This window comes from Saccopteryx leptura, chromosome 13, assembly GCF_036850995.1.
Source record: "Saccopteryx leptura isolate mSacLep1 chromosome 13, mSacLep1_pri_phased_curated, whole genome shotgun sequence".
Taxonomy (NCBI): Eukaryota; Metazoa; Chordata; class Mammalia; order Chiroptera; family Emballonuridae; genus Saccopteryx; species Saccopteryx leptura.
This window is the reverse complement of record NC_089515.1, coordinates 43,765,343-43,791,344: the sequence shown is the minus strand read 5'-3', so window position 1 is coordinate 43,791,344 and position 26,002 is coordinate 43,765,343. Positions and strand designations below refer to the sequence as shown.

At 51.2% G+C, this 26,002-nt stretch overlaps 1 protein-coding gene across 2 annotated transcripts in view; it reads right to left on the bottom strand.

Annotated features, from left to right (window-relative positions):
* Positions 1-26,002, bottom strand: part of TMEM266 (transmembrane protein 266) — an 81,577-nt gene that overhangs the window by 29,831 nt on the left and 25,744 nt on the right. For both annotated transcript variants that reach the window (XM_066354627.1, XM_066354628.1), the window contains 5 exons: positions 13,668-13,822; positions 10,432-10,505; positions 6,389-6,445; positions 5,252-5,390; positions 1,310-1,425 (listed from right to left, as the gene is read on the bottom strand). In XM_066354627.1, the coding sequence (XP_066210724.1) occupies positions 1,310-1,425; positions 5,252-5,390; positions 6,389-6,445; positions 10,432-10,505; positions 13,668-13,822 (541 nt within the window). The remainder of the gene's footprint in view (positions 1-1,309; positions 1,426-5,251; positions 5,391-6,388; positions 6,446-10,431; positions 10,506-13,667; positions 13,823-26,002) is intronic.

Genomic DNA, 26,002 nt, shown 5'->3' with positions numbered 1-26,002 from the left:
CCAGAGTCACCCAGGGCCTTGTGAGAGCAGAAGCCAAATCCTGGCCACAATGGAGTCCCCAGTGGCCAGCAAAGGCCGGGTCCAAAGCAATCTCTTAATGAGGCTGGCTGCCCAGACGTGTGGGTGAGAATAAAGCTCGTGCCAACCTCCAAGGGGCTGGGACACTGGTCTTCCCAGCCTAGAGCTCTGCCTGGACTGCCCACTCCCAAGATGACCTGGACAATGTGCTCCTAAGGGCTGTGTTCCTGATGTTCCCCTCTCATCCCCCATAAGTGTTTTGTGCTGAGATGAAAGGCCATGGTGTTCTTGAAGGGGATAAAAAGATTTGGTTCCCTGACAGACATTCCAGGGAACAATGTGTGGGACACTGTGTGTGCTCCTGTGGAAACATTCCACAGGCTCCCCACCCACTCCAGTTCCTCCTCTGAGAGGCCAGGACTGAGGAGCCAGGAGATCCACAGTACGAGTGCTAGGCTGGGGCTGGGGGCCCAGGCCAGCCCTTAGGGAGCAGCCAGGTCAGTGGGAGCAGCAGTCCAGGGGGCAGGAAACCATGGTGCCCCATGGAGGCCAACACTGTGGTTCTTGCCTACTTGCTGGCTAGTCCCCTCTGTGCATTCCCCCCTTGCACACCTTGTACCAGAATGTTCCCTTCACACGAGGCTGTGTTTTACAAAGCAGTAGAGCTTTGCTGCAAGACCCCCACCTGTTTAACACCTTTGTCCCTCCCCTAAACTCCTACAAAAGGGACTATCTGCCCCACTCACATCCTACAGATGAAGGAACTAGGGCAAAAGGGTGGTGTGACTTGGCTAGAGTCCTGGGGGACAGATCAGGGAGTGGGCCTTGAGTCACAGACAGACACCCTCCCCAGCCCAGCTGCCTGGTCCCTTTGACTGCCCAGTACAGCCTCACAGGGCCCGTCGCCTGTCTCTAAGTCTCCCAGAGGCAGAGAGTACTGCTGACACCTGTTGCACTGTCCAGGGGTCCTGGGTGGTGACTGCCCAGCAACCTCAGCACACAGAATTCAATGCTTCAGAGACCACTGTACCAAGAAGACTCGTGAACAGAGCTGGTGGCCTACCTGGCTCAGGTTGGAGAGCTGACCACTCACCTGGGCAATGAAAAGAACCCTGGCCTGGGAGTTGGGGCTGAGTGAGCTGGGCTGGGCACGAGTCACCTCAGAGACGCATCTCCCCCGCTCTGGGCCTCAAGGGGCTTGAGGGGGTCTCTGATCTCAGGGGCCCCTGAGACTTAAGGCACCGCAAGCACTCTAAGCCCTGGACAGAAAACGATCAGAAACCGTGGTTACCCCTTGTTCCTGGCAGATCTGCGTCAGCCTCTCCAGCTGTTCGTCTTGGATGACCTTGGCCTTTTCATACTGCTGGATGACCATCTCCATCTCCACCTTCACAGGCAAGACATAAGCTGGAAGACAGAGACGGCCTGTGAAGAGCTGGGCAGTGGGGGGCTTGGGCTGGGGAAGAGACAATGCCAGCGCTCAGCCAGCAGCAGATTCAGGCCCAGGCGCAGTTCCCAGAGAATCTGGGTGGTGGGATGCCCAGATGCCCAAAAGCAACCAGTGTAGGAGGGCTGGATCCTTAACCCATGGTGACTGAGGTATCTGTCTTCCTCCTTTTCCACAGTGACAGAACCCTCAAGCTGAGAATAAGGACTCTATTTTTCAGTCCGTGTTGCAGCCGTAAGACTGCATGCTGGACAATGGGATGCAAGTGCTGGTGTCCTTCAAAGGGAGTGGAGCTGGTGAGGAACTGCCAGTGGGAATGTCAAGTGCGGCAGCCACTTTGGAAAACAGTCTGGTGGTTCTTCAAAATGTTAAAGAAACAGTGACCCCATGACCCAACAATTCCACTCCTGGGCACCTAAGAGAAATGAAAACATACATCTACACAAAAACTTGTGAGAGTTCAAAGCAGCCAAAGTGTAAACAACCTAAATGTCCATCAATTGACGATAACTAAAATGTGGCCTGTCCACATGGTGAGGACTACTCAGCAATGGGGAGAAATGAAGCGCTCAGCACTACAACATGACCGCCCTCGAAAACATCATACCAAATGAAGGAAGCTAGAGAAAACAGACCACAGAGCACGTGATTCCACTTACGTGAAACATCCAGAAGGCAAATCTATGAGACAGAAGTACATTAGTGGGTGCGTAGGCCTCAGGGGGGAGAGAGGAGGTGGGAGTGGGGAGTGACTGCAAATGGGTGTGGGGTTGGGTTTCTCTTAAGTGTTGAAAATGCTCTAAACTTAGATTTTAGTGATGTTTCTACAACTCTAAGAATATGCTAAGAACTACTGAACTATGTGCTTTACAGAGATAAGTTTTATGGTTTGTGGACTTTATCTCAATAAAGATACATTTTTTTAAAAACGCAGCTGAGGCTTTCCTGTTTCTCCCTTCCTTCTTCCTATGGCTGAAATGAGGATGTGATGGCTGGCACAGCAGCAACTATCCTGGGCCATGGGCTGACTTTGGGAAGCAACTATGGGCTACAGAGCAACAAGACAGGAGGAGCCTAGGATCCTGACTACAGAAATCACCATGTCAGTTCTGGGTTGCCTACCCGCAGTCTTCCCTGTGAGAAAAAGGAGCTGCTGTTTGAAGTCACTTCTATTCTGGGTTCCTGTTATTCACTATAACTGACACTCTCTGAGCCCAGAGGATGGAGCCTGGACTCTGTGTTTGAGGCCTCATGCTTACTCAGCCAGCAGAGGCCCCATGGTCCCCTCCCCCAGGAAGTCCTCTGGGCTCTTCAGAAGTCTCAGTATCAACTCCTGACCTGAACCTGGCCTCTGCCCTTCACTCATCTCACATCTCTCTTGCACTATTTATTCTAGAACTCTTCTAGGTCTTTGCTCCATGTTACCTTTCCACCCACAGCCTCCCAACTTCCATGTTTTCTGGCTGCTGAGTAGTGAAATCAGGATTTTTCTGTTTGCTTCCAAACCTAAGGGTGGCCTCCTCGTCCCTGAGATTGGACCGTGAACCCCAAAGGCTGCCCCATGTGGCTGCTGCCTCCTCGATCTCTGCTGAAGCCAGTTCACACTCATGGAGGAAGCAGCAACTTCATACGCATCCTTCCCAGCACAGCCCAGTGTGAGGCTGATGTCAGGAAAGGGGGAACAGCTGGGAAGTCTTCATAGTGGGGCTGTCCAGACCCACAATGTCCAGCTGTCCACAGCTGCAGAGAAGAGCCAGAAGGCACTGTTCCTGCCCGGAGGACACATCCCAGGACAGGGTGCTGAGCGGATGGGGAAAGGAGCAGCTAAGATGGTGCTGCTGGCCTCAGGGGTCCTGGCTCCACCTCTGGCTCAGAGCCTGATTTGCTATATGACCCTCAAGCCCTCTTGGCCTCAGTTTCCCCATCTGTCAAAAAGAATGGACTAGACGATTTCCCAGGGCCGCCCAGCTTGGGCGTGCCACAGCTGGGCCCAACCACATCCCAGTTTGATGGAGATGATCAGAGATTCCCTGATGACACATCAAACCCCACAGTGTTCACAGGGTGGGAAGCAGGGGTGGGGACCAGGAGAGGGTGCCAGCCTAGGCGATGAGAGACCCCAGAGGCCATCCTTCCCGCCTGCACCCACTGAGTTGGGGTGTTTTCATGGCCACAATTTCTGTCATTTGCAACCAAAATTCATGGCTGGAGTGACCTTAGAGTAACTGTACTATATAGTATGTCATATACGTACATATACTCCACAGCATATAACACATATGTGCATACTCTATACATGTACACAAGCCACCCCAGTGGTTTTGAAGCTTCTCCAGATGCCTAAAAGGTACTTAAAGATGCCTCAGGGGAGAAGGGGGAGGGCAAGAAGTGGATTCTGGGCCCTCCACTCTACTGCAACCAAAGCAACTTCACTTTCAATCTATTTTTCACACTGAGTATTTATACAAGGTTTTGTAGAAGAAAGGGCTTTGCTGCTAAAAGAAAAGAAAAAGAGGCCCTGGCCGGTTGGCTCAGCGGTAGAGCGTCGGCCTGGCGTGCAGGGGACCCGGGTTCGATTCCCGGCCAGGGCACATAGGAGAAGCGCCCATTTGCTTCTCCACCGCCCCCCCCCCCTCCTTCCTCTCTGTCTCTCTCTTCCCCTCCCGCAGCCAAGGCTCCATTGGAGCAAAGATGGCCCGGGTGCTGGGGATGGCTCCTTGGCCTCTGCCCCAGGCACTAGAGTGGCTCTGGTCGCGGCAGAGTGACGCCCAGGAGGGGCAGAGCATCGCCCCCTGGTGGGCAGAGCATCGCCCCTGGTGGGCATGCCGGGTGGATCCCGGTCGGGCACATGCGGGAGTCTGTCTGACTGTCTCTCCCCGTTTCCAGCTTCAGAAAAGTAAAAAAAAAAAAGAAAAAGAAAAAAAGAAACAAAACCGAAAAACAAAAGGCTAGGAATCACCTATATAACCTCCTGTCATGTCTTCTCCACGTGGCCACCCTGCCTCTGGCCTCCATGTTCTGAGAGGTGAATCAGCTCATTTGCGGGGGCTGTATGCCCAGTCCAGTACCCCACATTGCTCTCGGGGGCCAGGTCTCCAGTCTCTCCCCACCTAGGCCTCCTTTTGGAAACATGACAGCCACCAGGTTAGGACCCGCTGTCTGGTTGCGGTGGCTCAGTGCAGAGAGCAGCCTCTTCTGATGGCAGCTACAGGCAACGAGAGGCAGAGAGAATCTGGGAGCGGGGACCCAGACATGGGAGTGTGAGTCACTAGAGCTGACGGAAGCTGGAGCCAAAGCCCCACCCAGGCCAATATCTCTCATACACATCGGCTATTTGCAAGTTGACTGGGTAGGGGGCACCCACCTTGTCCTTGGTGGACACAGAGGTAAGGTGGGAGCAACACATGGACCAGTGACCTGAGCAAAGCCAGTGGGAGCCCGCAGGTGGCACTTGAGTTGTGAAGAGCTAGTCTTTCAGATGGTAGGCCCAAATATTGGCTCTCCAAGCAAATGAGAAACAGTCATGGATAAATGCGTGACCTTTGAACTCAAGTGTTTGTGTGTGACATCCGGCAGTGTGTGAGCAGTTCCCGAATACTTGATGCTGAATGAGCAGTGACAGGCTTGGTTCTCTCCTGCTGGAGTCCCCACCCACCACCTCTGGCACTAGCTGGGTGACACCTGCCCCCTGTATCACATAGTCTTGCCCCTCTCAGCTGAGAGCTCTAGTTTCTAGAGTAGCCATCTGTCACCCACCAGACCCGCTGAGCCCTTTCGGCCACTCACCATCAATGACCCTCTTCACTCGCCAGATGCGGAGCAGGATGATGAGGCTGATGGCGTCCCAGGGGCTCCGGGGCCCATTGGCCACAGTAGACGCCACCATTGGGGCCAAGGACAGGATGATTACGGCCCCATCAAATACCTGGGAGAGGACTGGATTTCAATGACCTGGGTTGTCCTCAGTGTCCCCAACCAGAGTCCAGGCCAGGCAAAGCCCCTACATCTGGTCAACTCCTCCTCATAGCCATCCATTAAAAGATCCCTGAACCCCAAACTGTCTCCCTTAACCCTGCTCAGTGTTTCGGGGCCTACCCCACCAGAGGTGCTCCTGAGCACACTTCTTCCAAGTGACCTTGGCCCATCTCCAGCCTTTGTTCCTACAGCCTGGGGCTGTTCCAAGTGTCTTTTCCCAGAGTCTGTTTCCAGCATCTTGTCCCTTGTCAGGATAGGGCCTGCAGCCTCATAGATCCCCTCCCCTCAGTGCAGCTGAAGGCAGCCCCTTTCTCCTAGGTGGCAGGATCCCAGAGCCTGCCTCTCATCTCTATCCGTGGGGAGGCAGGACCAGGGCAGGAGGGGCCCAGCCTGTGTGATCTGGCCCTGGGCCTTGACCTGCCATCTGCTGATTCATCTTGGCCTTCCTGAGACCTCCATGGCCAGGCCCTCTGTCTGCTCAGCTATAGAGGCTAAAAATGAGTGGGAGGAGAGTCAGGAGAGGGCAGTGGACGCGGCCTGCCTTGGCCTATGCTGTGTGAGAGCCAGGCCTTCCCCCACACCCAGCCCAGCACACCCCCACTCACCCTGTTCATGTTCACGTTCACGAGGCAGAGCAGGGGCTTGTTCTGAGGACAAGCTCAAAAGTCCCTTTCAATTCAGCTCTCCCACCACAGGGCCATTTTAAAGTGCACTTACTTGTTTTAAAACACATTTCAAAAGCTTTCCAAAGGGACTGTTTAGATATCCCTTTACTGGGAACTTTCTTAGTCTTCCCTCCCCATCCCCTCACCATGGGGACCCCAGCATCCAGGGTGGGAAGGAGCAGCCTTTTACACTGGCTCCCAGCCTGGGATGGAGGGCATGGTGACATCTTCCAGTACCCATCTTTCAGGGTGGTTGGCTCTGGGGGTGGACACTGGTCTTTACCTCTATTTTGTTCTCGATGTAATCCCAGATCCCAAGCACCACAATCCGGAAAACAGTCTGAGGAGAAGAAGTGATAGAGGAAATTGGGGTTACTACACCTGCCCCCAGGAAGGAGGTTCCAGAGCTCATGTCCTTGTCCAATATGAGAAACCAGCTACAACACCCTAAAGGCCCTCTCCACCCACCTCTGAGTGCCCACGAGTGTGCCAGCTCTTGCCTCACATCCTCAGTGCTCCCAGGCCCACGGAATAAGCTCCAGATCCCCGGGAATGGTGCTCACACCCAGCCTCCCTCTCCAGGGTCAGTTCATCATGACACTTGCAAATGGACAAATGTGTAAGCTCTTTCTCCTTTTGCTTTGACCTCTCGTGGAGCAGCCTGCTTGTGACTCCCTCCTCCCTCTCTCCTTATAAAATAACTATGGCTTCAGCTAGAGACTACACTTCCCAGACTTCCCTGCAACAGCAGTGGCCACAAACCACGTTCTGTGCACAAGTTCTAGGCTGTGCCTGGCAGGAGTCAGGCTCTTCCTCCTACAGTGTGTCCATAAAGTTATGGTGCACTTTTTGACAGGTCACAGGAAAGCAACAAAAGATGATAGAAATGTGAAATCTGCACCAAATAAAAGGAAAACTCTCCCAGTTTCATACCTATTCAGTGCAGTTCGATGTGGGCTCATGCACAGATTTTTTAGGGCTCCTTAGGTAGCTATCCCGTATAGCCTCTACAGACTCATCACTGACTGATGGCCTACCAGAACGGGGTTTCTCCACCAAACTGCCGGTTTCCTTCAACTGCTTATCCCACCGAGTAATGTTATTCCTATGTGGTGGCGCTTCGTTATAAATGCGCCGATATTCACGTTGCACTTTGGACACGGATTCGAATTTAGTGAGCCAGAGAACACACTGAACTTTCCTCTGTACCGTCCACATCTCGACTAGCATGGCCGTGGGCTGCTCCGCTGTATACACGGTGTTACGTCAACATCTGCACATGCGCACATGCTGACATATCATCCTACAGAAACTGGGAGGGTTTTCATTTTATTTGGTGCAGATTTCACATTTCTATCGTTTTTTTGTTGTTGTTGCTTTCCTGTGACTGGTCAAAAGTGCACCATGACTTTACGGACACACTGTATTTAACTTTCCCCAAACACTAGGCTGTGGGTGCATGACTGTAATGGTGAGGAGTCTCCAATGAGGGGGCTGGGCAGTAAGGTGAGAGCATGCTGGGTCCCCCATCCCCAAGCTACCACATCAGCATCACCTGCGAACACTGCTGGTCCTTCCAGGGGAGATATATGAGCCCTGCCTAGCTTTGTACTGCTGGCTTTCTGTCTGTCTTTCTCTCTTTTTTAAAAGATTTTATTTATTAATTTTACAGAGGTGGGGGGAGCGAGAAGTGTAGTTGCTTCACTTTAGTTGCTCATTGCTTACTTGTTGTATGTGCCTTGACCAGGCAAGTCCAGAGTTTCGAACCTGGACTTTCAGCTTCCAGGTCAATGCTCTATCCACTGCTTTCTTGTTACAGCAGTTCAGCCTGTGTACTGATCAGCAGAGCCCTTATCCTTTTCTCTACCCAGTAAAGGCCTCTCTGTCCTTCTGGCCTCAGCTCCAATGTCACCTCTGTGAAGCTGCTCCACACCCCCAGGCTCAGTGCCTCTTCTCTCTGTCTCTACAAATCCCGGGAATAGCAGCCATCCCTGGCTCTTCTCACTAGAGGAGCCCCCAGTCACTGTGAGCAGCACAAACACTCCCACCCATTCTCAAACCCTCTGGGGAGCAGGGTGGAGGAACTTCTATGAGAACGCTGTAGTTCCAAAGCTCTGGGCACTCCATAAGACATGGATCCCTGCATACTAGCCCCTCTGCTCACGTAGGACAGTGCCCCCGTTACTGTTATCCCATCACCCCTCTGTTATTCCCCTGTTGCTGCTGCACCCCACCCCCTCTTCCACCACAGTGGTTTTCAGGTGGTTTCAGGTTAACTCTTTTCCAGTCCGTAAAAGAGTTAACCACCTGATGTTGTATGAAGATTATAGAATCCAGCCTGACCAGGCAGTGGCACAGTGGATAGAGCATCAGACTGGGACGCAGAGGACCCAGATTTGAAACGCCAAGGTCGCTGGATTGAGCATGGGCTCATCCAGCTTAATCACAGACAGGCTCACCAGCTTGAGCATAGGGTCACTGGCTTGAGGGTGAGATCATAGACATGACCCATGGTTGCTGGCTTGAGCCCAAAGGTCACTGGCTTGAAGCCCAAGGTCGCTGGCTTGAGCCCAAGGTTGCTGGCTTGAGCAAGGGATCACTCGCTCTACTGTAGCCCCCCCCCCCCCCCATCAAGGCACATATGAGAACACAATCAATTATCAACTATGGTGCCACAATGAAGAATTAATACTTCTTATCTCTCTCCCTTTCTGTCTGTCCCTCTCTCTGTCTCTGTCTCTGTCTCTGTCTCTCTCTCTCACACACACACACACACAAGATTATAGAATCTAGCACCAGTCTGCAGACCAACAGTTGGAAACCATTGTTCTTCCAGGTCCAGCATCAGGGGAGCCATCATTCTCCCAGCCCCCCAGCTCTCCCCGCTTAGCTAGTGGAAGCCCCAGCCCTTCCCCGGCTGGGTGTGTATGGGAGTGGGTGGGGGTCTGGAGCTGACATGCCTCTGCATAGGGGCTTGTCTGTTTTGGTGGCTTATCTCCCTCAGTGACAGGGAGGGAATGCCACATTAACACCGGGTAATAAATTCTGCAAAGCCAACAAAACCAAAGCAGAGGGACTGTGGGAAGAATCTCAGCAACTGATTAAACATTTTTGTTGGCAGCCACAGACACATGGCACATTATCCAAGGTTTGCATCAAGGGAACATCTGGCCCAGGTGTTGGGGGAGGGAACAGCAATGAAGGAGGTGAGCGGGCTGGGGAGGGCAGGACCCTCAGTTGGGCAGCAGGCTGGAAACAGGCACATCTTTTGGAGGCTGAGGCATCTCCACAACAATGATCTCAGAGAGCTGGTGGGGAGAGTCCGGGATTTGCCCCCAGTCTGACCCTCAGGCCTGGGCTTGCCTGCTGATTCCACGGGTTGCAGGAGCTGTGGCCAGAGGAGAACATTCTGTGCTTCACTGCTGCTGTCCTCCCCACACATCCCACATCCAGGATTCTGGACGCCAGGCCTGGCCCAGCCCTGAGATAGACACACACACACACACACACACACACACACACACACACACAGAGAGAGAGAGAGAGAGAGAGAGAGAGAGAGAGAGAGAGATTGACAGACAGAGACAGAAAGACAAAGAGTGAAAGATAGAGAGATTGGGAGAAAGATTGGGAAAGACAGAGAGATTGGGAGAGACAGAGAGAGACTAAAAGAGAGAGAGAGAGAGAGAGAGAGAGCATGCATTAGACGGGGCCAGAGCTGCCCCATAAGGACCTGGGACTTGGGCTCCCTGATCACATCATAAAATATTCTCTACCTCCACACCTCAGCCCTCCTCACTGCTGTGGCAAAATCCTTCCTCCACTCAAGGCCCTCTGTGCCTCCGGGTGGCAGCCTCATGTTGGGGTGAGCTGCATGTGTACCTGCCCAGTGCACTCTGTGCCTCATTCGTGTCTGCCCTTCTCCCATGCTTGCTGATGGCCACAGTGTCCTCACCGCTCTCCCCACCTCCAGGCCCCTGAATCCAGCCCCGCACCCCTGCCTGCTCCTCACTGGCCACACAAACCACCTGCTCTCCATCAGCAACATCCCACTCAGTCCTACCTTCACCCACATCTGAATCACACCTGCTCATTGCTGGGATTCAGCTCGGGGGCCACCTGCTGGGCCCAGCCTCCCTGGATGGTCATAGCTGCTCCCTGTGTATCTCCCAGCCCAGAACTCACTCCTGTATTGTGTCTCCCTCACTGCAGACTCGCAGGCACACAGAGGGCCTAACATTTGTACGTGTTTGGAGGATAAAGGCTTATCTCTCCAGAACAGGGGCTGCTTTAAAGAGAAAGTCACAGGGCACAGACTTCACCCACCTCTGTGAAGAACATGGAGAGAATGACCAGACTGATCCAGTGAATGACACCAGCAAACTGGAATGCGCTGGAAACTGCAACAAACACAATAAAAGGGACCAATTTTAGGAGCAAGAATTTGGATGCATCGAGAGAGGGGTTTCCCAGCCTAGGAATGGCCGCTGGGACCCAGCCTTTTAGATCTGGATGAAATTGGGCCAGAGAACACCAAGTGGTGTATGTGATAGAGGTGTGTGTGTGGGGGTGGGGGGGGGTGACACCATCCTTTCCTCCATCTTCCCTACAGGCTGCCTGTTGGAGTTCTAGCTCAGCCCTTTAGCCTCCATGGGCTCTGGCCTCCCAGAAAGGAGATCTCCAGAGGGGCTTGAAAACATCAGGCTTTCAGGCCTGGTGGGCAGCTCATCAGGCCTAGATAAGCTGTCTGAAATCCCCACCGCAATTCAGCCCCAGTGCACTGTGCCTGTTAGTGGGGGACTGAGGCAAGCTCACTTCGACCTTTCATTCTGAAAACTGAGAGGTAGAGATGGTTATGTCAGCCAGGGTGTTTCAGAGAACAGGCTGGAACGAGACTGGAAAAGGGCGCTGGGGATCAGGGGATGTCAGCCTCCCAAAAGTGGCAGACAGAGCATGTGACTAGATCTGTCACGCTTCCCAGTTGCTCCACTGGCTTTCCAGATGCCAGAGTGTCCGTGGCAGGAGCAGTTGGCCACTGACAACTCCCACCCACCTTCCACCAGGCAATCCTTGCAGTGCAGGCACTAGCTCCAGAGGCCACCTACCCCCCCGCCCCCGCCCATTTTATTAAGTGAGAGGAGGGAAGATAGACTCTTGCGTCCCAACCAGGATCCACCTGGCAACCCCCACCCACTCTCCCCCCAGTGTGGTTTAGTGCCTGAGGCTGATGCGCTTAGACTGAGCTATCCTTAATGCCCGGGGTCAATGCTCAGGCCAATTGAACCACTGGCTGCAGAGAGGAAGAAGGAGAGAAGGGGAAGAGGCAGGGGGAGAGAAGCAAATGGTCGCTTCTCTTGTGTGCCCTGACCAGGAATCAAACCCAGGACATCCATATGCCAGGCCAATGCTCTATCCACTGAGCAACCTGCCAAGATCCAGAAGGCCCATGTAAATACAGCAGCCTCTGATGCAGGCAGGGTACAATTTGTCAGGTGGTGGGCCCAAAGCAGGGTGCGAAGGCCCAGGACAAGGGTCAGGTGGGCTTGGATAAAGAGTGTGGGTGGCAGGGGATGCTCCTTGGAGGATAGGCATAAAAGAGATAACTGGCAAGATGTCCTGGGGCTGTGGGGCCAAAACGGGCGCAGGACTGCTGCTGAGAACATGTGCTGCTTCCCTACTGGGCTCCAGCTGGGCCTGGTCAGCACGTCACTCAGAGTCCCCTGGGGCCAAAGGACAACACCCAGAGCCACTACAGAAGCCGGCTGGACCCCAAAACCTCCCCCAAAGCTCTGAGATTGGGGAACCCTGGGGATGAAAGAAACCAGGTCTGGAGCATGGGGGGAGGGGGAAGAAGGCTGCAATACCAGGCTCCAGGAGGGGAGCTTTGTGTCACATGGCATCAGACCAATAGGACCCTTAAAAATGAGCCAGGAGACAGTGATTCTTTCTGTCTCGGCCACATGAATACTAGTGGAAACTGAGAGGCCAAGACCTGTGTGACTCTGAAAGGACCTCCAGATGATTCTGAAAACATAAACTCTCTCCCCATTATTTCTCAAATGAATTCCTGTGCCACGTTTTTATGGTTGCTTGAGAAGAGCAATAAATTTTGGATTGTGCGTTTTATGGAATTTAAGATGCCTTTTATGAGCTGCTATTGAATCGCCCACCAAAATCAATCTCCTGGATATTTAATTTTAAGTTGAATTCCAGTGTTAGCTAGGCTCTCAGTCCTACACGATGCCTGTCACTCCCAGAGCACTAAGCACCCGGGTGCAGCCCACCACAGGGAAAGAAAGGCTCTGTTATGGGCAGACCTCATAAAAAGCAAACATATGGATGTGTGGGAGGAAAAGTACACAGTATGGTTTAATTGAAGACAGGCTGAGTGTAAAACCAGTGCTGGCCCCTTATGCCTGAAGATCCTCTGACTGGACCCCAGCGAGTCAGAGCAGAAAAAAGCCACCCTATGCTCCCATCATCCTCTCTGAGAGTCAGGATGATCAGTGAGCCTCAGGAGGAACCCTGAATCAGAGGCTCTAGTATAAAGCACCTGGACGTATTTGAGAAAACAAGTCCAAGACCACTAATGGCTTTGGGGTAGCTGGATCTATGGTCCTGGGTGTGGTGGCCAATGGCAGGAAAAGAAACCTCTGGAGGTGAGCCCAATAATCTCATCTCTTTTTTATTTGCACTTGAATGATTCACCTTCTGAATCAGAGAATATGGGAAGCAGGAGCTCTCACTCATGCAAAGCCAAGAGTTTCGAACCCCCCGCCCCAGAGCACCAAACGGGTCTGCAGGGCTGGGACTAGCAAGCAGGCCCTTGTCTCTGACAACCATGTTGCCATGGTGTCCAGAGGACAGAAGAGGCAGGAGACAAGCCACCGGCCTCCATAAACACTGAACCAGGACAAACACAGAGGGGACTATGATGGGAGGAGAACTGGCCCTGCCACTAAACGGCCTGATGACTTGAAGTCCCAGCTCCAGGATGCCTCACTTGGGGAAGCCTCTAACTTCTCCAAATCTTAAATCCCTAGTCTGTAAAATGGGATGACATCAGCCTTGCCCATCTCACAGGGCTGCTGCTAGGGTCCAATTACAGAGAAGTACTTTCCAAACTATCCCGCTTACTCTGGACAAAAATACAAGGAATCACACTGTCACTGTGGCTGCTGTCATTAGTTATGATGTGATACAGCTCCACAAGTGGGAATTCTTTTTAAGCTACAGAAAATTCCAACCTGGAACACTCCATACAGGAACAGTTTTTAAAAAGTGCATACAGGGGTCCCCAACATTTTTGAGCTCATCAGTTTCAGATGGTGGAATGCCGAGGAGGACATGGAAGTGGCCACATTGGGTGAGGAGTAGTAAACTGATGCTGTGTTGACAGACAGAGGCTGCCAGGTGTCCTCCCTGGCAGTGATTCCCGTGGGCCATGGGGTCGGGGGTGTCAGGCTGGGGGCAGATCATACTGCTGGTTGGGGACCCCTGATGGATGCACATTGAATACCGACATCATACGTATTTGCATATGTATCTCTCTTGCTACTCACACTGGAGAAGCTTTATATCTATTAGAAGTTCCAGAGTCAGGAGAATCACCACCAATATTACACAGGCTACCAGGAAACTGTTGAGACTGGCACTGAGCAAAAGTACCTGCCACACGGCTGCTCTCTTTCCACAGCACGGCTTCAGCCAGGTGGACCTGTGGGGACAAGATTCGGGAGGAGACACTGAGACGAAGAGAACCCAAAGGCCCTGCTCTCAAACCCCTGTCACTCCTCTCGCCCTAAGCTTCCCAAAGAAATGCCTTTTTTTTTTTTTGTATTTTTCTGAAGCTGGAAACAGGGAGAGACAGTCAGACAGACTGCCGCATGCGCCCGACCGGGATCCACCCGGCACGCCCACCAGGGGCAATGCTCTGCCCACCAGGGGGCGATGCTCTGCCCCTCCAGGGCGTCGCTCTGCCACGACCAGAGCCACTCTAGCGCTTGGGGCAGAGGCCAAGGAGCCATCCCCAGCGCCCGGGCCATCTTTGCGCCAATGGAGCCTTGGCTGCGGGAGGGGAAGAGAGAGACAGAGAGAAAGGAGGGGGGGTGGAGAAGCAAATGGGCGCTTCTCCTATGTGCCCTGGCCAGGAATCGAACCTGAGTTCCCCACACGCTAGGCCAACGCTCTACCTCTGAGCCAACCGGCCAGGGTGAAATGCAGCTTTATTCAAGAGACCATGGAGTAGAATTACAGAGAGGAGTCTCTTTGGGCATTTGATCCACTCCTGTTAGAAACGCAGATGGGAGGGGGGTACCTGTGAGGGGACCTGGAATGCTGTGGTCCAACCTCACTAGCTTGCTGAGGAGTTAAACATCCTGAAGGAGTCAGGGAGGGCTGACATCTGTCTCTGTCTTCAGAACTCAGGGCTTCAGCCTCCCTTTTCGTAAACTCCTTAACCCTTAGGGTTACTGAAGCTTAAATGAGAGAATGATCTGATCCCTAAAGCACCTTAGCCAATATGAACTGATGATGATGATGATGATGATGATGATGACGCTGATAAAATATTTGATGACCCAAACACGGGGCGACTACCTGTCCTTCCTGAAATCCAGTAGCCCCTTCCCTCAGATTCCAAGGGTGTCACTGGGAAAAGGGCTCTTTCTCCTTGAGGAATAACACAAATGCTTCTAGGAGGAGATTTCTTGCTCACAGTCCATCCAGGAAAGCCTGAAGGAGCCCTCCACTGGGGACAAAGCTCATGGCTCTTCAAGAAACATGCCAGGAAATGGGCTTATTCCAAGTCTTCCTGGATATTTTCTAGAATCTCTGGGAATGAAAGGGCCTGTCTTTGGCTTTGAGGAAACACAAAGACTATAGGGTTCAATCCCCAGCCTTGGAAAACCAGGGACACAGAGTGAGAGGTAGTGTCAGTGAAAAATCAGACACAAGATGACCTCCAGTGAGTGAAAGGGCCATATGTGTCTGTCCAGGAGGGACAGGAAGGAGGACTAGGCATAAAGCCTACATTTCAAGCTCAGAGGGACAGCCATGCTCCACGTGGACACAGGGCCAGAGAAGCCAAGGTGCCCACAGGTGCTATCAGCTGTGCTACTTTTGTGCATAAAAGACTTTTGAATTTTAAGATTTTTTTCTGCTGTCACTACTCAGCTGACTTGCTCGCCTGATCCATCGTTTGACTCACCTACATCCCTCCTTTTCCCACAACGTGATATTCTGGGTCCCCCTCCCTGGGCCCTATTTTAAACTTTCACATCTCTCTAGCTCAGCCACTCCAGCTCAGCACTTCCCTCCTGCTTCCTGTAAACTCCACCCAATGGCCACAAGCACTGCAGGTCTCAAAGGAGACCCAGCTCCAGTCCCAACCAGCTCCTTTAAAAATCCCTCTAACTAGCCCTGGCCGGTTGGCTCAGTGGTAGAGCATCAGCCTGGCGTGCAGGAGTCCCAGGTTCGATTCCCAGCCAGGGCACACAGGAGAGGCGCCCATCTGCTTCTCCACCCCTCCCCCTCTCCTTCCTCTCTGTCTCTCTCTTCCCTTCCTGCAGCCGAGGCTCCATTGGAGCAAAGTTGGCCAGGGCGCTGAGGATGGCTCTAGGGCCTCCGCCTCAGGTGCTAGAATGGCTCTGGTTGCAACAGAGCAACGCCCCAGATGGGCAGAGCATCGCCCCCTGGTGGGCATGCCAGGTGGATCCCGGTCGGGTGCTGTGGGAGTCTGTCTGACTGCCTCCCCGTTTCCAACTTCAGAAAAATACAAAAATAAAAAATAAATAAAAAAAAAAAAATCCCTCTAACCAACTGTGACCCCTTAAAACTGATGCCATTTCACTGCCACCTGAAATTTAAGCCAAGCATCTTTGCAGTTATAAATAAAAAGAGCAACTGGGAAGGTAATTTTCTGGGATGGTATCACATAGAGCAGCTGGTGTGTGAGTTTGGGGGTGCTGTGGGCTCCCTAAGCCACAATCCTAGGCTGCAGCAACTTGAAGAGACAGACCATCATCCCCAAGGCTGCAAGACAGAGCTGGGTGGAAGCAGCAGACTTACTGGCTGCCCTAGTATTTGGAAATCTCAAACTGCTAATAAAACGTCCTCTGAGATTCAGAAGACTCAGTCCTAGGAGACTGCATTTTTTCAGAAAAACAGAATGGGTCGAGTTTCACAATATCCCTGCGTGGTTAAATAATGACTCAAGATGCTCGGTGGGCCAAAAAGAAAGTCAGCATTGATTCTTCAATTTTTGAAGGTAGTTTTCTTTCCACTGCTTCAGCATCCATCCCATCCAAGCCCTGGAGCCCAGTTCTCAGTTGGTACTCCCCCAGAACGGCCACCAGAGGGCAGATGTACCCCAATTTCATGTCTTGGTGCAGCAGGCGGGGCAGCACCAGGAGGCTCCTTTGGCTGCCAAAGGCCGAAATACCAAGGAGCAGATGGCCTCTTCTGGCAGGTAGGCAGTGTTCCACTGTGAGGTCCCACCAGTCACTCCCGGGGCTGCAGAGAAATCCTGATTAGGAGGGGAGGCCAGGTGCCTTGACTGATTCTGCTTCATATTCTCAGATATCTTGATAAAATCTTGAAAGAATAACTCCTAAAATATTAGTGAACTTTGGCAAACTTCCAATGGCAGAGGAGTGGCCCAGCAGGGGGCGTCTCCAGGTCATTGCTCCCTCAGGCAGCATTCCTGAGCCTGACACTGAACTAACTAGCCCTTTCTGAGCTGGAGCAGACAGGGTGCCTGGGTGGCAGGGGCTGCGTTTGCTCCTGTGAGTCTGACCTCCCCACCCCCAGCAATGCACTGCACGATCTGGTGACCCAGCTGCGGTGGCTGGCAGGCCAGTGAGCCGGAGGACAGAGATGTGGGGAGGGAGAAAGAGCTAGGTGGGGACTGTGGAGACCCTCAAATGTCCCCCAAAAGTGCTCACAGGCAGTGAAGTCACAGCAAAGTGACTAACCTGTAGGCAGCCAGACCAGATGGTCCTGTCAACCCTGCACTGAAGTTTTCACCCATCAGGTCCCCAAAGAAAGGAACAAAGGGAGGGGTCACAGTGAGTCGGAGCTATCTGGCCACAGGTGTGGAATGGAGTCCAGAGCTCAGGCCCGCCCACCCGCCTAGCTCTAACCAGGGGCAGCACTGCTGGACCAGAGGCTCAGAACTCTTCTGGGTTGCAAAGCTCTCCCACAAGGGATGAAAACTACAGCCCTGCACCCCCCCTCCCAAAATGCACAGAACCACAACACTGTGCATAATGTCTCAAGGAGCGCGTGGACCCCTGAACCTCACTGATAGGTCATCTGAGGACAACTGGACTCCAGGTTCAAACCCTGGGACTGGGAGCCTGAGATCTTCCTGTCCCCAGCATGCTCCACTTCTGTGATGCTGATGTGGCCTGGATGTCAGACTTTGTGGTGGTTTCAACTGTCAGCAGAATATCCCATGGCCTCCTTTTACTTATCTTTATTGTATTTATTCCAGGTGATTAAAATATTGTCAGGGAAAGCCATGAAGCTGACTCAAATCTAACTTCTGGCACTGAACTGGGCTTTACTTTTACTGATTTAATAAACACTTATAAGGCACTTATGATGAACCAGAAGCTGTTCCAAGCACTTGATAAACATTAACTCATCAGTTGTTTGAGAAAGACAGTTCCTTCAACTTTTTTCTCTGTTGACACCCTGAGGAAAAGCTGGATTCTTCCATTTGTTTGGTTTTTAGTGGTAACTGTTGTCTCTAAATTGAAGCCCCAGTGACTGAAGTCTGTAAGTATTGTCTACTTTTGCAGGGTTGTTTTCTAAAATATTAAAGGTAACGTATGTAAACTGCATGACACAATGCTTACTGTGCAGCTACCATATGTATCTACTGTAAGGACTTAGGTATGTGGGACTCAGAAAAGGGATTATCTTAATTATGGGGAGCATCAACATTCCTGAGCCTGGCATATTATGTGCCCACTAAATGCCAGGCACTGTGCTGGTACTGAGCACTGGAGGGTGGCAGGACCTTCACTTCACAGATCCTGCAGTCTTGCAAGGTGGAGTCTGTGCAATGAGCTCCTCGTCCTAGTCCACTCATGAAAAGCAAACCAAATAAAGGGAGAAAAAAGCAGGAAAGGGAAGCAAGCTCACATGTGTAGGACTTCTCCAAACAAATATCCACCTGTAAGAACCATCAACCCAGCATCCACAGGGACACCCTGCACTGAGTATCTGCAATGGATGGTGGGGCTTCTCTCTGACCCTCCTGGGAGAACCATAACAACAGCATCCTCTCTGTTCCCATACCTAATTTCAAGAGGCAAGCCACAGCAGCACACACAGACCCAGCAACCTAGCACACCAACACACTTGGCCTAACAGGAACTCTCAGGTTGGAGGTGAGAGGTGACTCTTCCAGCCCTTTGGGGTAACTTAAGAAACTGAAGTTTCCATACAAGTAGCTGCAGTTCTGCAATCAGAGCTAAAGGTCAGCCCCACACTGTGAGGAGGAGACAGAGTGGAGAAGCAAAACCTTGTGCTGCTGGGGTCATGGGAGTCTGACATTCACTTGCCCCAGAATCTCAGATTTCTTGCATCCTCATATATGCCAACTGGTGACAAGAGCTCAGGCCAGGAGGTAGGAGCTGTTGCCCCACTTGGCAAGCCACGAAACACCCCCCAAGGGCAAAATGGCCAACACATATTGTGGACTGGCTGCCCTACCAGGTCTGGGGCATTGCCCACACATCTCTGAAGGGCTGTCATGAGTTCAAGGCTGACTCAGGGGAGGGTTCAAGTAGCCATGAGACCCCCTCCCACTTTAAGAGTCTTCAATGTTGGAAATTGGCCACCAGTCTGAGAGTCTCCTTTGTGCCACGCTGGATGGGCACGGCTGCCTGGATGAGGCCCGCTTCCTAACAGGGTGGGAGCCAGTGGGCTAGTTTTCAGGCACACACCATTTCTCTGTCCAGCTCTCTCTTTCTTTTTCTTTTTCTTTTTTTTTTTGTATTTTTCTGAAGTTGGAAACGGGGAGGCAGTCAGACAGACTCCCGCATGCGCCCGACCGGGATCCACCTGGCATGCCCACCAGGGGCGATGCTCTGCCCATCTGGGGCATTGCTCTGTTACAACCAGAGCTATCCTCAGCGCCCGGGCCAACTTTGCTCCAGTGGAGCCTTGGCTGCGGGAGGGGAAGAGAGAGACAGAGAGGAAGGAGAGGGGGAGGGGTGGAGAAGCAGATGGGCGCTTCTCCTGTGTGCCCTGGCTGGGAATCAAACCCGGGACTCCTGCACGCCAGGCTGACGCTCTACCACTGAGCCAACCAGCCAGGGCCCAGCTCTCTCTCTGTTTTGAGCTGTAGTTTGGCATATCCTGGGTCAGCCAGGCTCCTCCTACTTCTGTTTGGCCAAAGTCCAGACCCAAGTACCTCTACAGATTCCTCAGCACCCCAAAACCCCATAAATTCATCTCCCTCTCCTTGGAGGACCTGACCTTGGGTTAAGATTGCTTTCTCTCATCCAGGCTGCGCTCACCACCCTGCAAAATGGTCAGAGGTGCTCTGCTCCCATCTAGTGGTGGCTTGTGGCTGTACACCCCGTATCAGCCAGGATGTGGGGACCCAAGGTTTCTTTTGCTGAGGAATAATGTATTTGTGAATTTACCGCTCTCTTAATCAATGAAAAATCTTTTTAGTTGTTGAATTAAACCTGTGCTTACTATAAAAATTTTTTTGATCTGAATTAAACCTTTATTCCCTCTTTGGGGCAAGAACCCTCCTGGAAGCCTGATTCTATTAAAAATATAAAGAGTGCAGGTCACAGGGTCAGCCTGGAGTCCAGGGCAGCTGCTACGCCAGAGGAAGGGGCTGTATTCATTACAGACAAATCTCTTTGGCATCAAGAAAGTGAATTAATAAAGCTAATTTTTAACTTTTTTCTCCTTTGGGGTAAAATGACGCAAAGATTTCACAAGCCATGAACTTCCAGACTTTGCAGTTTCAAAGTCATGGCAGGGATGAACCTGCCTTTTAATCCTGAACCCCAAAAGACTTTTCCTTCTTCTAGAAAGATGATAAAATTGAAAAATAAAATAAAAATATGCTAAAATTGTACTAAGTGAAGTTGGCATGTTCTGAAGCAAATCAGGTTTCTTTGTTTTAGGATGACTTTGTGGAGGGGTATGGAATTACCTCAGAGGTGGACCAGCCATGACCACAGCTTTGAGTTCTGGTCCAGAGCTTGGTCCCTCCATGTGGCTCTTCCTCAACCCCACAAAGGTCTGGGGCCAGCCCCCAACTTTCCCCAAACAGAACTGGCTTTCCTTCTCTTCTAACACAGCCACTTATTCATTCAAGTCATTCCTTCATTCTCCAACACCCACTCTGTTCCAGGATCACAGGAGCTGATCCCTGTTCTAAGGGTGCCCCTGGGCCAGTGATGAAAGCAGAGTCAGGGAATGAAAAGGGTATTTTGGGCTCCAGCTTAGTAGTTTCCTCCACTTCCCCATCTTGGCCTCCAGCCTTTGTTTGCTGGCCAAGCTAAAATTATTTGTCTTTATTTAAAGATGCTGCTATATTGAACCTGTCTCTTTCTAGCTTGACATCTCATAAGCATCCCTGTGCCCCATTTTGACTTCTTCCTCTGACTGTGAAGTTCCAGCAGAAACGTCCACTGGCATCATCCCCAAGTGATAACACCCTTTACATCTACTCAGCCTTCCTCCAGGCTTCTCCTGTCTGCAGGTCTGGCCCTGACCTCTCAGGTTAGAGTTTATAGAACCCTAAAATATAAATAACTACAAAAGGCTGAATATCTTTCATTCCTTATTTTACTTTTACATTTTTGACAAAGATTATCCTACACTCTCCATGACTCTCTGGAGCATTCTTTTTCTACATGGCCACAGAGTTGCCATCTAACCCTTGCCTTGCCCGGCCTTCCTCAACATACACTCTGCCAACGTCACCTCTCCTACAGCTGCGGGGCTACCTAGGGCAGAGATTCTGGCCCTCTCTGAATTTTCCCTCTGGTGGCCTCTTGTCTAGCCAAGACCCTTCAAACCAACTAGGTTAAGGTAGAACTTCTAGTTTTCTCCTTGAGTTAGGTTCCTGCAAACCCAGTGACCCTTCTCCAAAGGTGGATGGCAGGGTCAATGACAAATAGTCTCATGCCTCAGTTTCCCACCATTGACTGGGATGATGTCCAATGCCAAATAATGAGGACCAGGCAGAAAGAACTCTGATTACAGAAACACAAAACTGGGACCATGGACACAAGTCAAACTGCTTCAGAATGAAAGAATCACATCGACTGAATTAATGATCAAACCAGCTAAGAAGGCAGACATGTAGATCTTTCTCAAATCAAACAAGACTCAAAAGGCAGAAGGAAAAATCCAGTTCTGGATCGAAGACTCTGACTGGAGACTTGGCTCTTCTCGAGGCTGTGGTACATTGTGGGTGATTCCACAATATCCATCTCATCCAGCCCACTGGGGTAACAGCAATGTGTTTTGGGAAATGATACTGTTCAAAGGATGGGTTTGATTGACCTATGGATTTTCCCACATCCCTTACCATGTGACCTAATTCTAGCCAATGAGAGAAATGTTACAGGATTTTGGGAAAGTTCTCTCTTGCTCTTAAAAGAGAATGATAGACAGCTATCTTCTCTCACCAGACATGAACAGAGAACGATGTGGCCTCATTATCATAGGCCACCCTCTCGCACACCAATGGGAATATCATAGCATCAGGATGAAGCCAACACTGCTGACGAGAGCAGGGATGAAAGGAACCTGGTCTTTGTTGGTACTGTCGAGACCCTGCACCAGCTGACAACTGCCCTGGCTCCGTGGTACATGGGCCAGTGAAAGTGCTCATTGCTTGGGTTTGAGATGGGTTTTCTGTTACACACAGTCCAAAGCCCCTGGTTGATGGAGCCACTAGTCCTTTGTGACAAGGACGGTATAGTGAGGAGATACTGAGCCAAGAGAAATCTACAGCCTCTAGGTGACATAACGTGAGGGATGAGGAAGACGCGGCTGAGCCAGTCTGTCAGGGTGAAGTAGACAGTGCAGCCGACTCAACGCAGGGGACTCAGACACCTGCTCTGTTCCCCTTCTCTCCTGCCATGGGTGTCTGTTCACACTTGAGGGCACACATGGAAGTCTGTGTCTTACCCTTATTGAAGGAGGAGGCAGAAGCAGGGAGGAGACTGACTTCGACACCTGGCTGCAGAGAAATGAAGGCCAGAAGCAAACAGGACCAGAGCTGTGGCATCAGAAGAGTCGCTCTTGGGCGCTACTGAGCCTGGGGTCAGGGATGGTCTTCTTCCCCACTTTGTGTGGACACCCTGTGGCCTTGTGGTTTTTGAAGTCCCTGAACTTGGCACTAGCAGTCCCATTAGTGACACTGGCAGAGGCAGTAAACATTGATAAGAGGAAGTCAGAGCAGGAGAGGAGAAAGGACACAAATTCCAGGGGTGACCAGAGCTGACTGACTAGATTCATGGAGCTCTGCTGTCTGGGAAGCCACTGGCTCCTGTTGAGGAAGGAAGAAAGCTTAGAGCAGGGGTCAGGAACCTTTTTGGCTGAGAGAGCCATGAACCCCACATATTTTAAAATGTAATTCCATGAGAGCCATATGACCCGTGTATGTTATGCATTATCCAATAAAAATTTGGAGTTGTCCCGGAGGACAGCTGTGATTGGCTCCAGCCACCCGCAACCATGAACATGAGCGGTAGGAAATAAATGGATTGTAATACATGAGAATGTTTTATATTTTTAACGTTATTTATTTTTTTATTAAAGATTTGTCTGCAAGTCAGATGCAGCCATCAAAGAGCCACATCTGGCTCACGAGCCATAGGTTCCCAACCCCTGGCTTAGAGTGATTATAAATGGGCCTCAGTGTGCATGTGACTCATCTTGGCAGTTACGGCACAGGCAGGCCAGGTAGCTAGGTCTAGGTTCCACCGGTTGGAGCCACAGAAAATACATTTTGGGAAAAGACAATTTATTTGGGGCCTGTTGGGTTTAAGATGGCCAGAAGTCCTGGAAGGCAGGTCATGGCTCCTGAGGCTGGATTTGAGAATCGTCACTGAAAAGGCTGTATTTAACAATGAAACAAGAACATTTTTCCTCCAAAACATGCAGCCAACTCCAAGACAGAAGAATAGATGACACCACAGATTCTTGTTAGAATTCTGGGATGTTTGGGACCCTGTGAAGATGGTCAGAAAGTAGCTGGAGATGAGCCAGGAGCTTGAGAGAAAGAGCCAGAGACATATACCCGGCTTTGAAAGTTGCAAGTTGAAGGATATTAATTTAAGTTGTATAGATAAAATTACCCAGTGTGTAGAGCAAAAAGAGACAAAGACAGAAAACGAAGAGCCTCAACATTTAAGAGCCAAGCAGAGAAAGAATAAATTTGAAGAGGCCGGAAAGAACAGCCAGGTAACAGAAGACAATCAGGGAGCGTGGTGTAGCAGCAGACACAGGAAGACTGTCAAGAGTGGCTGGCAGTTTCAAACGCTGGACAGAGGACAATATAAGGTTCCTAGCAACACTAGGCTGTCAATGACCTTGTGGAGAATAGTTTCTATGGTGTGAATGAGGCTGAAGCTAGATGCAGTAGATTGAGAAATTAATGGGAGGGGCACAGGGGACATGGCAAGTATTCATGAGGCTTTCGAGTTTAGCTGCAAAGAGGAAAAGTGAGATGGTGGCAGCTAACTGGGACAAGGATGAGGAGTACACAGACAACATGAGAGACCTGGCCATGTGTGACAAGACAGGGCGAGGCTGTAAGGGAAGAGCAAAGTTCATGAGAAGGTGGGAGGGGAGGGGGAATCAGAGCTCATGAGGTGAGGGGGCACTAGAAGGAGGACTGAGGGTGGGGTGCAGACTATCCATGACTGTTTCTACTTCTTCAAAAGGAGAGGTCATCTGCTGGGGCAAGAGGGGGCTTGAGGAAAGTGGACCTGACCTAAAACAGCCCCCTGGGGACCAGGAGTGAAAAGTGACCACAGGGAACTGTCGGGCAAAACTGAGAAACAAGGTGAGACTGGGCACTGAGTCTGGGAGGTGTTGTTCTGGACTGAATGTGTCCCCCAATATTCACATATTGAAGCCCTAACAACTGGATGTGATGGGTATTGCAGGTGGGGCCCCTGAGAGGTAAGTAGGTTTAGATGAGGTCAGAGTGGGGCCCCCATGATGGAATTAGTGCCCTGATAAGAAGAAGAGTTGGAGCTTGGAGATGGCTTTCTCCACCCACACACAGGGAGGAAAGGCCATGTGAGGACACAGTGAGAAGGCAGCCATCTGCAACCCAGGACAGTGCCATCACCAGACACCGATCATATTAGCACCTTGATCTTGACTTACCATCTCCAGAATTGTGAGAACAAATTTCTGTTGTTTAAGCCACTCATCTGTGGTCTTTTGTTATGGCAGCTGGCTGATTAAGGTGCCCACTTGCATAGTTGTTGGCTTTTCCTCCCTGGCCCCCAGCACCCTGGCACAGAAGCAGAGGGAAGAGCAGCTACCTTTGCAGTATGAGCCCTACTAGGCAAGTCCGTCAGAAGGACAAGTGGAAGTCAAGAAGCTTGACCAAGGTGGGGCTCCTCACCAAATTACAGTGATTGTACCTTCTTTCTTTTTTTTTTTAAAGATTTTATTTATTCATTTTAGAGAAGGGGGAAGAAAGAGAGAGAAAGAGAGAGAGAGAGAGAGAGAGAGAAGGGAGAGAGAAGGGGGGAGCAGGAAGCATCAACTCCCATATGTGCCTTGGCTGGGCAAGCCCAGGGTTTCGAACCGGCGACCTCAGCGTTCCAGGTCGACGCTTTATCCACTGCGCCACCACAGGTCAGGCCTGATTGTACCTTCTTAACAGGGCTTCATGGACAAAAGGGCAAAGGCATTTGACAGTGTAGTTTAGCAGTGCTATCACACATGTAAATGCAACCACAGTCCCAATGTGTGATGTTGGAAAGGGACAGGTGACAAATGGAAGCCCGTTATGCTGGCCTGGGTCAGGAGCCAGGAGATGCGGCTCCACTTCTGTCTCTGGCCCTGTGTGACCTTGGGCAAGATCCATCCGCACTCTGGACTCTGCTGTCCTATTAGGATACTGAGAATAGATACTTTTGAAGGTATTTTCCAGATCTAACATTCTCAGATTCTGGGAAACTTAAACATACTGAAGTATCACTGACCTCAACGGAAGTGAATGGTGGGTGCTGGGTCCCTGAGGGCCCTTCTCTTCCTGCAGAAAGGATTCAGGAAGAGGTGTACTTGACAAGACTTCCCCTGAAGCTTTTCAGAGACCCACCAGAACTGTAAATATGTTGTTTTGCATTGCTTCAGAAAGGGCCAGGTGGGAAATTTTGTGGAAACCCCAGGAAATGTAGCAAGAGCCAAGAAGCCTTGTGAGGAGAGGCTCCCCGCCTCCTCACAGTGTGCTTTTGTTTTGCTTCCTTTGTCCCTGGCTTCTGTCCTGGCTCTGCTCTTCCTTCCTCCAGGAAGCCTTCTGGCTGCCAAGTAAGCCCTGCAGAGAGCACCAGCAGAGTGACAAGTCCCTTCACCCACTGCTTCCTATCACCCAACAGGAGCAGCTAGCTTTCCAGGGCACACCTGGACACTCAAATCAAATCAAGAGTCTCTCTGCCCTGTGGGCACCTCATTTGTATTCTCACTGATGGAAGAAACTTTGCAGAAGCCAAATTCAGAAACAAGTGCAGTGATAAGCCTGGGCCTCTATCTGCTTTCCCTTGTCCCTACTAGGCTCCTGCGGTGCAGGACGCCCACAGGCTTGCTGGTATGGATCCTTCAAGGCCTTCTGGTCACAAAAACCTTGGGCCAGCTGGGGCCTTTATGAGGCTGTACTTGAGAC